The 14,488-nt window shown below is 39.2% G+C and overlaps 1 protein-coding gene across 1 annotated transcript in view; it reads right to left on the reverse strand.

The window, feature by feature from the left end:
- The window catches only part of SOS2 (SOS Ras/Rho guanine nucleotide exchange factor 2), a 109,956-nt gene that overhangs the window by 73,367 nt on the left and 22,101 nt on the right, over window positions 1-14,488 (reverse strand). The window contains exons 2-4 of the mRNA XM_079768413.1: window positions 8,566-8,691; window positions 3,412-3,543; window positions 2,167-2,331 (exon numbers count right to left, since the gene is read on the reverse strand). Coding sequence (XP_079624539.1) covers window positions 2,167-2,331; window positions 3,412-3,543; window positions 8,566-8,691 — 423 coding nt within the window. The remainder of the gene's footprint in view (window positions 1-2,166; window positions 2,332-3,411; window positions 3,544-8,565; window positions 8,692-14,488) is intronic.

A 14,488-nucleotide genomic window follows, 5' to 3' on the forward strand; every position in this document is an offset into this window, starting at 1 on the left:
TAAACACTGTCCTCCTGATCTTGTTGACTCTAACTCAGAAATATTTCTTAAATGTGGTCAGTTGCATCTGCTATACTTTCTCCTACTTGAACTCATGTTCTTAGATGATTACCAATGACTATGTAGATGATAATGACTCCTTAAATGTTTATCTCTAGCTTCAGCATCTCTCTGGACTCTAGATAAGTGTTATGTAAGACTTGCTAGTTATCTCCCTTTCTGACCAAACCTATATAGGTGTACTGCACCTCAGCATCACTAATAGCAACATTATCTACTTGATCATCATAACTAGGAAACTTGTCATTACCTTAGACTTACCACTTCTCCAACTTCTCTATTAAATCTGTCCCCAAATCCTGTTAACTGTAATTCAGAAACATCCCATAAATCTGGTCAGTTCCTTGTATTCTCCTCAGTCTAGAATGTCTTCTCTTTCCTTCCTTACAACCATCACATTTATTTATCTGACAAATACATAGCCATTTTAATCACTTAGCTCGAATATAATTTTCTCTGTATAGCTTTTCCTACTCTCCCTTGGTTCCCCTTTCAGAATCTTTTCCACTGGCTTCAGTCCTCTCGTAGCAATCTTCCTTCTTTCCTATGTAAACTCCTATATTGAAATTTCTAAGAGACCAGAACAATGACACTCAAATAGCAATAAGCTCATCTAGCATCCAGATCTTAGTTTCTAAATACCATAGGCCACAAAACAGAACCAGGATATTTTAGGAAACAACCAATTCCAGGCTTGCGCAGTAGGTAAAGAACAAGTTGAACCTAGAACATCTTATGTCAAAAGAGAATGTTCAAAGAATGATAGGGACAAAGAAGCCAACTAGAAGCCCCACTGGCCAAATCTGGGACAATTTAATGAAGTAATGGATTATAGCTCATTGAGTAAAATAAGAATCCATGAGTCCACATTAAAATAAATAAATGAATAAATTTAAACTGTGCTTACGTTTTTGTTTGTAGGACACTAAACTATGTTGGAAACTTACTCTCAAGTGGTTCAGGGAACAGGCAATTTTACTAAATATCTGAGATTAAAAACAAAGTTTTAAAAAGCCATGCAATCATAATTTTCAAAGTAAAAATAGAAATAAGAATTTCTACTATGAAATTTAAATAAAAAATCATTTTTGAGACTAAGGTATAGTATAGTGGCTCTCAATCATAATTGCTCATCAGACTCACTTGGGATACTTTCAAAAAATTTGAAAATACTGAGGCTTGGAGGCCCAACCCAGGCTAAGTAAATGAGAATATTTGCAGGTAAGATGCATCAGTATTCTTTAAAAGCTTTCTGGTAATTTTGATGTATGCAGTAGAGAACCACCGGCATATGCCAGGTTCTGGGGGTCATTCACCCTTAGAGGTCTAGTTTAGGCAGCCTCGTTGTGAAGTGTTCCTGGTCTCTCCTGTACCTTTAATTTATTCATTTAATAACTTTAATTACATTGTGCTGCAATTATTTGTTTATAATATTTTTATTTCCCATTAAAATAAATTCCTTTTAACACAGGGTTTGCTGACTTTTTCAGTGCTGTATCTTCAATGCTCAGAACAGTGACTGGTCCATGACAGGTACCCCAAAATATTGATTCAAACGATAAGAAAAAAAGAAGGAAAAGTAGAAAGGGAAGAAAAGGAGGAGAGAGAAAAAATAAAGACTCAATTTCTTTCCTCAGTAGCTTATAGCCAGGAAGGAAGAAGTATAAAAAATTATCAAAAGGAAGTAAGTTTGGCATTGCAAAGTCTTTTTCTACCTGTGCCCCACTAAACTATTCTATAAAAACAAATTATGTTTTTCAAAATTACTTATGCTTAAAAATATCTGAATACTCTATACACTATTTGTTCCTAGATAAATAAATAAATAAAACTATAAAACTCACACTACCTTTCTTAAACTAGTTTGAGGTTCTGCATGTTTTTTTCCTATAGATAAAAGATTCTTGTTGGGGGAAAAGAGATTCTTATCTTGTCACATGGTGAAAAATCTGGAAATATCCTGGTTAGTCTGTAAAGCCAGCATTTTTCTGCCTTCTAAAACCAAGAGTTATAAAAATTACTAATATAATAATAAAAAAGTGGGAGGTAGAAGTAATATATAGTCTCTATTATTCAAGTTTAATTTAAATTCCTTCCAACACTTACCTTATCTGCACACATTGACACTTTAATGTCCTGCTGAGATATTTCATAATGTCGAATATTAAAAACATAATTACCAGCCAATTTCAAAATATCAGCTGAGATATACTCTAGTACAGCCACAATATATAAGGACACATGGTAGTCCACTTTGTACCCTAAAACTTCCTGTGGAAAAAAATAAACAATTTAATTCTAAAAAAATGACACTATCAAGTACCAAACACTTAAAAATTTCACTTAACATTATCACTTAGAAAGGACTCTCTATAAACCCAAAGTCTAAACTTACAGATACCATAAGATATAAAATGAATTACTGATCCCAGTACCAGGGGCTTTTTTAAGAAAGAGACATCTGCCCTGGCCAGTTTGGCTCAGTGTAAGAGTGTTGGCCCGCGCACTGAAGGGTCTCAGGTTCAATTCCTGGTCAAGGGCACCAAAAGAAATAGAGAGAGAGACATCTAATCTAACAAATTTGCCTTTAGTATCAAACTAAAAGAGACAGTTCATTTTAATATAGAAATCTTAGGCTGGACTTCACTGAAAACTTCTTAATACATTACCCAAAACCCATTTGACAAGTATCTGCTTTCTTCAAGGACCTTGCTTTAACCAATATCCCCAAATATCAATGGTTTCTATTGAGGAGAGGACATATATATGTATGTATATACACATACACATACACATACACATACACATACACATACATATACATATACATATACATATACATATACATATACATATACATATGGAAGGGAGTGTCATAGAATGCTACCAAGGGGTATTCAAATCCATGTATACCAAGTATTTCCTATAGATTAAATAATATTCCCTAGTCTACTTTCCAATGTATATAAAACTATCTGTGATACAGATTAATTTAAAAACAGTTTTGAACTCAGTTTTTGACATTATTCCTCTTCTTAAGAAAAGGTTGAAAATAAGTCAGGGTAGTAGTCATCAGATTATGCCACAAAGATGCATTATTGCTTATCACTAACTTTTAATATTATTTGAAACACAATCTGATTTTTATCCAAGTATACTTATTTTTTATTTTGTAAACATATTAAGAAATATATATGTATATGTAAGTACAAATATATACACACGCAAGTGAACATATACAGTAACATAAACCATGCTATTTACTGTGTGTGTGTGTATATATGTACATAGCAATACTATATAAGTATTTTTACTATGAAGAACTTCCCCAATGCTTAATTTTTTTATTACCTTCAGTGAAGGATGGATTTTGTCCACAGGCAGTAAGAGGGGATTTCTTCGTTTTCGTTTCTCTATGGCAGATTGTGCATCAGCAATAGCCCATTTATCAATTGGATGAGGAAAGGTCTTTTGAACTCGTTCCTATTTAGATGATAGCAGTACTATTATTAACAGAAGTGCTCATAAGTAGAAAATTCATACAACTTTATTACCATTCTTAATGGTAGTAGGTAAAGTAACAATGTTTTTATTCTTGTAATAAGTGAAAAAAAATTTTTTAAAATCAACAGGACTATTTAAATTTTTCCAAATAATCCCCATGGGTAATTAAAAGGTGAAATTTAAATAGAAAGCTTTAAGTGTAAGCATAATTAAAATGGAACTGAAAAGAAAAGAAAAATAAATAATATTAAGAGAGATTAAAGCTAGCATAAAATACTCTATCAGTGATTGCACAGTAATGATTCCTAGCAAAAATTCACTCATTATTAATAATTATTATACACTCACTCTCCTTTTGCTAATCTTAGAGCTTCAGATAGAGAGAAGAATTTTAAAAAGAAGAGAGATCATGTACCTCCTCTTGGAGGATCAAGTGGGTGGCGGAACTTAAGAGAATGACTTAAGGAAATGCATCTCTTAGCAAAAAAAAATCCAAGCCTTTTAGGTTACTATTATAGTTCATCTAACCTTAATTTGAACCAGTGATTGGTATGAATAATGAGAAGTAATAATAACTGAATCAATTTAACAGAATTTCTAATTTTTTTAATTATATTAAGCTTTTAGCATATTTAGCTACTAAAAAGTATGTTTTAAATTTAATTTAAAAAATCTTTATTGTTCAGATTATTACAATTGTTCCTCTTTTTTCCCCCCATAGCTCCCCTCCACCCGGTTCCCACCCCACCCTCTGCCCTTACCTCCCCACTACTGTCCTCATCCATAGGTGTACGATTTTTGTCCAGTCTCTTCCCGCACCCCCCACACCCCTTTCCACCTGAGAATTTTCAGTCCACTCCCTTTCTATATTATATTCACCAGTTTATTCTGTTCATCAGATTTTTAATTCACTTGATTTTTAGATTCACTTGTTGATACGTATTCGTTGTTCATAATTTTTATCTTTACCTTTTTCTTCTTCCTCCTCTTCTTAAAGCATACCTTTCAGCATTTCATATAATATTGGTTTAGTGTTGATGAACTCCTTTAGCTTTTTCTTGTCTGTGAAGCTCTTTATCTGACCTTCAATTCTGGATGATAGCTTTTCTGGGTAGAGTAGTCTTGGTTTTAGGTTCTTGCTATTCATCACTTTGACTATTTCTTGCCACTCCCGTCTGGCCTGCATAGTTTCTGTTGAGAAATCAGCTGACAATTGTATGGGTGCTCCCTTGTAGGTAATTAACTGTTTTTCTCTTGCTGCTTTTAATATTCTCTTTTTGTCTTTTGCCCTTGGCATTTTAATTATGATGTGGCTTGGTGTGGTCCTCTTTGGATTCCTTTTGTTTGGGGTTCTGTGCACTTCCTGGACTTGTAAGTCTATTTCTTTCACCAGGTGGGGGAAGTTTTCAGTCATTATTTCTTCAAATAGGTTTTCAGTATCTTGCTCTCTCTCTTCTTCTGGCACCCCCCTTATTCTGATGTTGGTACACTTGAAGTTGTCCCAGAGGCTTCTTACACTATTTTCAATTTTTTGGATTCTTTTTTCTTTTTGCTTTTCAGGTTGGGTGTTTTTTGCTTCTTTGTATTTCAAATCTTTGACTTGATTCTTGCGTTCCTCTAGTCTGCTGCTGGATCTCTGTATAATATTTTTTATTTCAGTCAGGGTATGTTTAATTTCTAGTTGGTCCTTTTTCATATCCTCGAGGGTCTCACTAAATTTATCGGCCTTTTCTAGGAAATTCTTGAAAAACCTTATAACCATGGTTTTGAACTCTACATCCAGTCATTTGTTTTCCTCCATTTCTTTCGTTTGTGATCTGTTTCTTTATCTCTGCATTTTTGCTGCTTCCCTGAGTTGGTAGGTTAGCTTTGTGTGCTAGGTGTCTTATATGGCCCAGTGGCTCGGCTTCACCAGTTACCTGAGGTGGACCCTTTTGGTGCACCCCTTAGTGGACTGTGTGCACAGCCTTGTTGTAGTTAAGTCTTGATTGTTGTTGGTATCACTGGGAGGGACTGACTTCCAGGCCAATTGGCTGTGAGGATCAGCTGTGTCTACGCCAGGAGAATTTCTGTGCTGGAGACAGCCTTATGAGACAAGACTTGCAAAATTGCAAAAGCCTCTATGCTCAGCTTGGATGGGGTGGAGTCTCAGGGCTGAGCAGACAGTCTTGGCTTCCCCTCAGCCCTGCCCTATGAGGCCCCTGGGTCTCAGTGTCCCTTGGTAATCTCTACAAGCATCTCTAAGTGTAAGCCGCCCTTGAGTTTCGCCCGCTGCCACACAGTCCAGTTTCTCCCCCAATGAATCTGGATTCCCAGATTCTCGCCTGGAACTGGAGTTCAGCGCAGTGGAGAACTTCGGTTTCCCTCCCGGTAGAGAAAGCCAGTGGCGCAGTCAGCAGTCAGTCCTATCTACGCGCACTTGCGCGCGCACCTCCAGACCTCTGCCTTTCACGGCTCCCATGAGTTTCTGCCTGACAGTCCAGTTTCCCCCTCCCACCTCCGTATAAGCCTGGGTCCCCAGGGTCTCGCCCGGAACTGGGGTTCAGCGCAGTCGGAAGCTTTTGTCTACTTCCCGCTAGAGAAAGCCAGCCAGGCACTCAACCGCCTGTGTGCATGTCTCTGTACCTCAGCCTTTTGCAGCTCCTCTGATTCTCCGTGTGCTTTCCTCTTTCCTTCTAATTGCAGAATTTCCACTCAGCCAGCTTTCCTGTGGTTCTGGATGATGTTCATTTTGTCTTTTAGTTGTAGTTTTGAAATTGTTGTGCAAGGCAGCAGTTTAGGAGTTCACCTATGCCGCCATCTTGGTTTCTCCTCCGAAAAGTATGCTTTTATTATATTTATTTAATGAGCAATTCTTACAGCAGAGATTAGGGAAACAAATGCTTTAATGCCCAGAGTCCCTGAAACTCTTAATAGCTCGATTACTCCAAAGAAAGATTTTCCTTCATACTGGAAGCTGCTGCCTTATTATAGAAACAAGTAGAGGCCTGGTGCATGAATTCGTGCACGGGTGGGGTCCCTCGGCCTAGTCAGTGATTGGGGCCGATTGGGGCTGATCAGGGCCAGCCAGCAGAGGGAGGGACCATGGGAGGTTGGCTGTGTGAGTGCACTGACCACCAGGGAGCAGCTCCTGCGTTGAGCGTCTGCCCCCTGGTGGTCAGTGCATCGTCAAAGTGACTGGTTGACAGGTCTTTTGGTTGACTGGTCGTAACGGTCGCTTAGGCTTTTATATATATAGATATATAGATACTCTAAGGAAAGGTGATATAAACAGTATAGTGCAAAAGACAGACTTATAGAGGGCAGGCTGACAGCTGGCAGGGAGGGGTGGCTGGCTGCAGGGGTGGAGGGACTGAGCAAAAAAGAGAAAAAATTCATGGACCATGGACAACAGTGGTGATTGCCGGGGGGAGGAGCGGGTTTGGAGGAGGTGAAGAGGGCATAGGGGTATAGTGATGGATGAAGACTTATTTATTTTAATCCTCACCAAAGAATATGTTTATTGATTCTAGAAAGAGGAAGGCAGGGAGAGCAGAGCAGAGCAACATCGACTGGCTGCCTCTCACACGTACTCAACCCGGGGTTCTAACTGGCAACCTAGTTATGTGCCCCGACTGGGAATCAAGCACTCGAACTTTTGGTGTATAGGATGATGCTCCAACCAACTGGGCCACACTAGCCAGGGCAATATATTATTCCTTTAATAGAATGACAATATTTATATGCAGTAAAATGTTCAGATCTGAAGTGTACAATTCAAAGTTTTGAAAAATGCTTTCCTAATCAAGATACACAACATTTTTATCATCTCAATCTCCACCCCTCAAAGGCAGCCACCCACGATCCTGATTTCTATCATCATTCGTTTTAGCTGTTTCTGAATTTCATCTAAATGGTATCGTTATAATATATATTCTCTGGGGTCTGGCTCTATGCTATGCCTGTGAATTGTAGCTATGTTATTGCATATATCAATAGTTTATTCCTTTATTTTATTATTGAGTATTCCATTTTATAAATCTGCCACAATTTATTTACCTATTTTCTTGTTGATAGAAATTTGAATTGTTTCCAAATTTTGGCTATTATGAGTAAAACCGTTTGGACATTCATGTCTAAGTCTTTTTGTAAACATATATTTTCATTTATCTAGGGTTAAATACCTAGGATTAAAATTGCTGGGTCATAGGCTAGATATATATTTAGCTTTATAAGCAACTGCCAACAATTTTCCAAAGTGGTGATACAATTTTTCACTCCCACCAATGTAAACAGTTCTCTTTGCTCTACATCTCATCAACGCTTGATGTTATCAGTCTTTTATTTTATCCCTTTCACTGGGTGTGAAATGGCATCTCATTGTGGTTTTCATTTCTATTTCCCTGATGACTTGTGAGCTTGCGCACCTTTTCACATGTTTAGTGGCCATTAGTAGATCTTCTTTTATGAAATATCTGTTCAAGACTTTTGCCCATTAGGAGTATAAGTAAGATGTCTTTTTATTTGTAGAAGTTCTTAACATATTCTGCATACAAATTCTTTGCAAGGAATACATACTAGAAAACATTTTCTCCTAGTCTGTGACACCTTTTTATCCTCATTAATTTTATTCTTTAATACTCATTATACTTGAGTCCTTTGTAAAAAATACTTGCTTAACCTCAGGTTATGAAGATATTCTCCTGCAGTTTCTTCTAGAAACTTTATTGTTTCAGCTTTTATGTTTAAGATCATGATCCATCATGAATTAACTTTTGTGTGAAATTAAGTTTCAAGGTTTTTTTGCCCCACAAATTAATACAGTTGTTTAGCACTTCTTTTTGGCTGAAAATTTTTCCTTTTCCCATTGAATTGCCTTGATATATTTGCCAAAAATGAACTGACCATCTAACCCACATAATGGCATTAGTTTCCACAATTTAGAACGAAATATATCTGGATTCAAAAATTTATTTGTACAGTGGCTCAGTAAGTTTTTTAAATAACAAAATAGTGTTTTACCTCCACATCTTGAACAGTCCTTGGTTGGGCCATGCATAATTTATTAAGCAGCTGAAAAATCAGCTCTTCAATATAATAGAGAGATTCTTCATTAGCTGAGAGATTGGGATGTACTTGCTCCTGAACCTTTAAAAACAAAGTTCTCAGTTAATATACAGGCAAAATAATATTTATTGAATAAAAGTCAGAATCTTATCTACAACAATAAAAGGGTAATATGCTAATTAGACCAAACATCCTTCTGGGCATCATTCCGGACGAAGCCGGGGCCGGAGCGAAGCCCGGGTCCCAGATGCCTGGCGGCGGCAGCTAGAGGGAAGCAGCCTGGGTCCTGGATGCCTGCCAGCGGTGGCTGGAGCGAAGCCTGGGTCCTGGGTGCCAGAAGGAAGCCGGTGCCGGCAGCCAGAGGAAGGAAGGCCTACTCTTGCATGAAGTTTCATGCATCAGGCCTCTAGTATATAATAATATACTAGTATAGTTACTCATATACAGACATGAAACACACACACACAAATACCTGTATTTGTTGATCTTTATAAACTTTTCTTAATCCACAGAGCAGTGGTTCTTAAACTTTTTGAGATCCTATGACAATCTATTGACCCTTCTCCTCCTTACCACCAAAAAATTATATACACATAAAATATTTTATATAATTTCAGAGGAATCACAGATATTCTGAAATTAATATATCTACTAAAAGTCCCTGAATACTAGGTCAGAAATCCCAGCAACAAAGGTCTCTCTAAATAACCATAATACTTTACAAATTATAGAGCTGCTCTAAAATGTTAGTCCACTTTCTTTTACACTCCTTCCTTATTGTCACCAGGTAGTTGGGCTGAGCTTTCTTTGTTAAATTTTTTGTGTGTCCTCTAATAATTTTTTTATTTTTCAATTGACATAGAATATTATATTAGTTTCAGGTATATAATCCTGTAATTAGACATTTATATAACTTACTAGAAGCCCAGTGCACAGATTTGTGCACTGATGGGGTCCCTTGGCCTGGCCTGCGGGGATCAGGCCGAAACCGGCTCTCCAACATCCCCTGAGGAGTTCCAGATTGCGAGAGGGCGCAGGCCAAGCCAAGGTACCCCTAGCCGAAGGATCCGTGCACTGGACTTCTAGTATGCATACAAGATCTTTGGTTAATCTTTTCCCACCCTCTCCCCTCCCCTCATCCCTCTGAGATTCATCAGTCTGTTTCATGTTTCCATGTCTGTGGTTTCTGCTCCTGTGTTTAGCGTCTGCCCCCTGGTGGTCAGTGTGCGTCATTGCTATCAGCTGGGCAGCTGGTTGGCTGGTTGCTTAGGCTTTTAAATATATAGATAAAGTGATCACCATGATAAACCTAGTACTCATCTGACACCATACATAGTCATTACAATATTAGTGACTATATTCCCTATGCTATATTTTATATCCCAACTATTCTGTAACTACCAATTTGTACTTCTTAATCCCTTCTTTTTCTCCCATGCCCCCAACCACCCTCCCATCTGGCAGCTGTCAAAATGTTCTCTGTATCTATGAGTCTGTTTCTGTTTTGCTTATTCATTTATTTTGCTCTTTAGATTACACATATAAATGAAGTCATATGGCATTTATCTTTCTCTCTGTGATTTATTTCACTCAGCACAATACCCTCTAGGGCCATCCATGTTGCAGATGGCAAAATTTCATTCAATTTTTTTTATGGCTGAGTCATATTTCATTGTATAGATGAACCACTTCTTTACCCATTCATCTATTGAGGGACACTTAGATTGCTTCCAAATCTTGGCTATCCTATATAATAAAAGGCTAATATGCAAATCAACCCTAAGGTGGAACGACTGGTCGCTATGACATGCACTGACCACCAGGGGGCAGACGCTCAACACAGGAGCTGCCCCCTGGTGGTCAGTGTGCTCCCACAGGGGGAGCTCCACTCAGCCAGAAGCTGGGGCTCGTGGCTGGCGAGTGCAGTAGCAGTGGCAGGAGCCTCTCCTGCCTCCGCGTCAGTGAGACATCCCCCAAGGGCTCCTGGACAGGGAGAGGGCGCAGGCTGGGTTGAGGAACCCCCGAATGCATGAATTTCGTGTACCAGGTCTCTAGTTGTACATAATGCTGCAATGAACTTATACATGCATACGTCTTTTCAATGTAGTGTTTTGGGTTTCTTCAGATAAATACCAAGAACTGGAATTGCTGGGTCCTTTGTTATCTCATTGTTTTAAAATCTTCTTTGTCTGGTATAAGTATTGCTACCCAAGCTTTTTTGTTTTTTCATTTCCATAAAATATCTTTTTACATCCCTTTACGTTCAGTCTGTGTGTTTTTATCTGAAGTGAATCTCTCATAAGCAGCATATGTAAAGGTCTTGTTTTGTTATCCATTCAGCCACCCTATGTCTAATTGGAGAATCCATTTATATTTAAAGTAATTATTGCCAATTATTATTCATGACAGCTTTGCTGGGTAGAGTAATCTTGGTTGTAAGTCCTTATATCATGCCAATCACTTTTAGCCTGCAAAGTTTCTGTTGAGAAATCAGCTGACAGTCTTATGGGCTGTCACCCCTTGGTAAGTAACTGTTTCTCTCTTGCAGTCTTTAAGATTATTTCTTTGTCTTTAATCTTTGGCATTTTAATTATGATATGCTTTGATGTGGGTCCACTTTGGAGTCATCTTGTTTGGGACTCTCTATGCTTCCTAGATTTATATGCCCATATCCTTTACCAGGTTAGGGAAGTTTTCAGTCACTTTTTTAAAAAATTATCTTTATTGTTGAAAGTATTACAGATGTCCCCTTTCCCCCCATTAACCCCTTCACCCAACACCACCCCCAGGCATTATTTTTTCAAATAGGTTTTCAATTCCTTGCTCTCTGTCTTCTCCTTCTAGCACCCGCATGATGCAAATGTTGGTATGCTTGAAGTTGTCCCAGAGGCTCTTTAAGCTATTCTCATTTTTTAAATTATTTTTTCTTTCTTTGTTCTAATGGAGTATTTTCTGCATCTTTATCTTTTTGCTAAAGTTCTCACTATATTCATCTACTCTTCCCCTAAGTTGTTTTTTTTTTTTTTTAATCCTCACCTGAGGATATATTTTCCACTGATTTTTTCTTTATAGAGATAGTGGAGGGAAGGAAGGAGGGGGAGAGAAACATCTATGTGAGAGAGACACATTGGTTGCTTCCTGATCACACCCAAGCACATACCCTTGACTGGGAATCAAACCCAAGACCCTTTGGACTGTGGGCCAATGCTCTAACCACTAAGCAAATCAGCCAGGACTACTCTTCCCCTAAGTTTACTGAGCATCCTTATAACAGTGTTTATTTATTTTATTGTCTAAAGTTTTACATATGTCTCCTTTTCCCCCAATTGACCCCCCCACCAGCCATTCCCACCCTGGGCAAGCCCCCACCGCCCCAGTGTCTGTGTCCACTGGTTATGCTAATATGCATGCATACAAGTCCTTTGGTTGTTCTCTACTCCCCCCTCCCCTACCATTTGTCTCTGGATCTATTCTTGTTCATCAAATTATATTGATCATTATATCCCACATATGAGATCATGTGATATTTATCTTTCTCCAACTGGCTTATTTCACTTAGCATAATGCTCTCCAGTTCCATCCATGCTATTGCAAATGGTACAAGTTCCTTCTTTTTTACAGTGGCATAGTATTCCATTGTGTAGATGTACCACAGTTTTTTAATCCACTCATCTGCTGATGGGCACCTTTGGCTGTTTCCAAATCTTAGCTATTGTAAATTGTGCTGCTATGAACATAGGGGTGCATATACTAGTAATAAAAGTGTTTTGAACTCTACATCTATTAGATTTTGCTTGTCTCTATTTAGTTCTTTTCCTGGAGTTTTGTTCTGTTCTTTCATTTGGGACATGTTTCTTTGTCTCCTCATTCTGGCTGCTACCCTGTGTTTGTTTCTATGTATTAGGTAGAGCTGCTACATCTCCCAGTCTTGCTAGAATAGCCTTATGTAGTAAGTGTCCTGTAGGGCCCAGTGGTGCTGCCTCCCTGGTCACCCAAGCTGGGGAACTGTAGTATGTACCTCCTGTTGTAGTAAGCCTTGATTGCTGTTGGCATGTCAATGACAGGGATTTACCCCCAGGCCAACTGGCTGCAAGGCCTGACCGTGACTACAGCAAAGAAGCTGCTATGCAGGGCCCACCCTGTGGAGCAAGACACACTTCAGCAATGAGTTCACCCTTTGAGGATGTCCCTCGTGGAAGTGGCTGAGTAGTGCTCTGATGTGATCTGAAGCTGTCCATCCAGTGTGTTGGCTCTGGGTCCTCCTGGGATGTATAAGCCAAGATCAGCCACTGCCTGTGCCCTGCCTAGGGCCATCTAGCACTATGAAGCAATCTGCAGATGACTCCTACTTGTACTCGGCTTGGAGGTGCCCAGAAGCCAAGCTATGAACTGAGACGGGCTGCTGTTAGTACCAGGCATAGGGCCACTTAGCAAGAGGTATGGGCATGCCAAAGCCAGATGCTGCTTTTTTGAGGTTTGTGAAACGTTGAGAGATTTTAGGAAAGTCCAACATATGAGCCAACCACAAGCCATTTGTGTGGAAAAGCCACTGGAAGTGGCTTAGGTGGGCCTGAAAGTTGGGTGGGGCGGGGTCTCAGGGAATCACCATACCTGGGTGATCAGTGTTAGCCAAGTTGATGGAGACTCAGCTATGACACCCACCTGCCAGCTTTGTGGGGTTAGGCTCAGCAAAGGAACAATGGGCTCTACCAGCACTTCTGTCTGAGAGAAAGCTGCCCCTTCAACTCTCACCCCAAAGCCAGACAATTCGGTTCCTCCCTATATGTCCCTGGTACCTTTCGAACTGCTATCCCAGAGCTGGAGCTTAGAGTAAGTTCAAGTAAATCCTAAGAGGAACACCTGGGATTCCAACAGCCCTTCATCTCAGCCACAACCCTCGCTGGTTTCACAGCCAAGTTATGGGTATTTCTCTTCACAGCTGGGTGGGGGGCCTGGTGTGTGGCTGGGACCCTTTGCTCCTCAGGGGGGACCTCTGAAGCAGAGATATCCCTCCCGATTTTTAACCACCACACATAGGTAGGGACCACCCTGTTGCACGTCTCTACCCCTCTACCAGTCTCCACGTGGCTTCTTCTTTATATCCTTAGTTATAGGACTTGGGTTCAACTAGATTTCAGGTAGTCTGCATGATTGTTATTCTGTAGTTTAGTTGTAATTTTGATGTGGTTGCAAGAGAATATGAATCCTCCATTTACCTACTCCACTATCTTGGCCTGTTGTTAAATTTCTTTAAGTTAGAACTTAGTAACCTGTCCTAAAAATAATCCAACCTGGATATGATGAATAAGGTAAAACATAATGCCTAGTATAGAGTAGGTATCAAGTAAATACTGGTTGAAAGAATAATTGAGAGAAGAGATCAACCAAAGGACTTGTATGCATGCATATAAGCCTAACCAGAGGTCACAGACAACAGCGGGGTGGGGGCATATGTGGCGAGGGGTTTGGGATGGGAATGAGGGGATGAGGACAATTATGTGATACCATAATCAATAAAGAAATTTAAAAAAATTGAGAGAAGTACCACTATAACTTTTTATGCTACAGTATTAGAAGATGTAAGTGCCATTGACATAAAAAGTAATGGAAAATTTAGCCCTGGCTGGTGTGGCTCAGTTGGTTGGAGCATGGTCCTGTACACCAAAAGGTAGTAGGTTCAATTCTCGGTCAGGGCACATAATCAGGTCACGGGTTCTATCCCCAGTCGGGGCGTATGTGGGAAGCAACCGAATGATGTGTCTCTCTCACATTGATGTTTCTCTCTCAAAAAGGCAATAAAAAATAAAGGTTAAAAAAATATTTATAGTCTTGTAGTTATATTAATTACTGAAAAAACTCATTCAATAATTAAAAACCT

Source organism: Cnephaeus nilssonii (assembly GCF_951640355.1).
Source record: "Cnephaeus nilssonii genome assembly, chromosome: 4".
NCBI lineage: Eukaryota > Metazoa > Chordata > Mammalia > Chiroptera > Vespertilionidae > Cnephaeus > Cnephaeus nilssonii.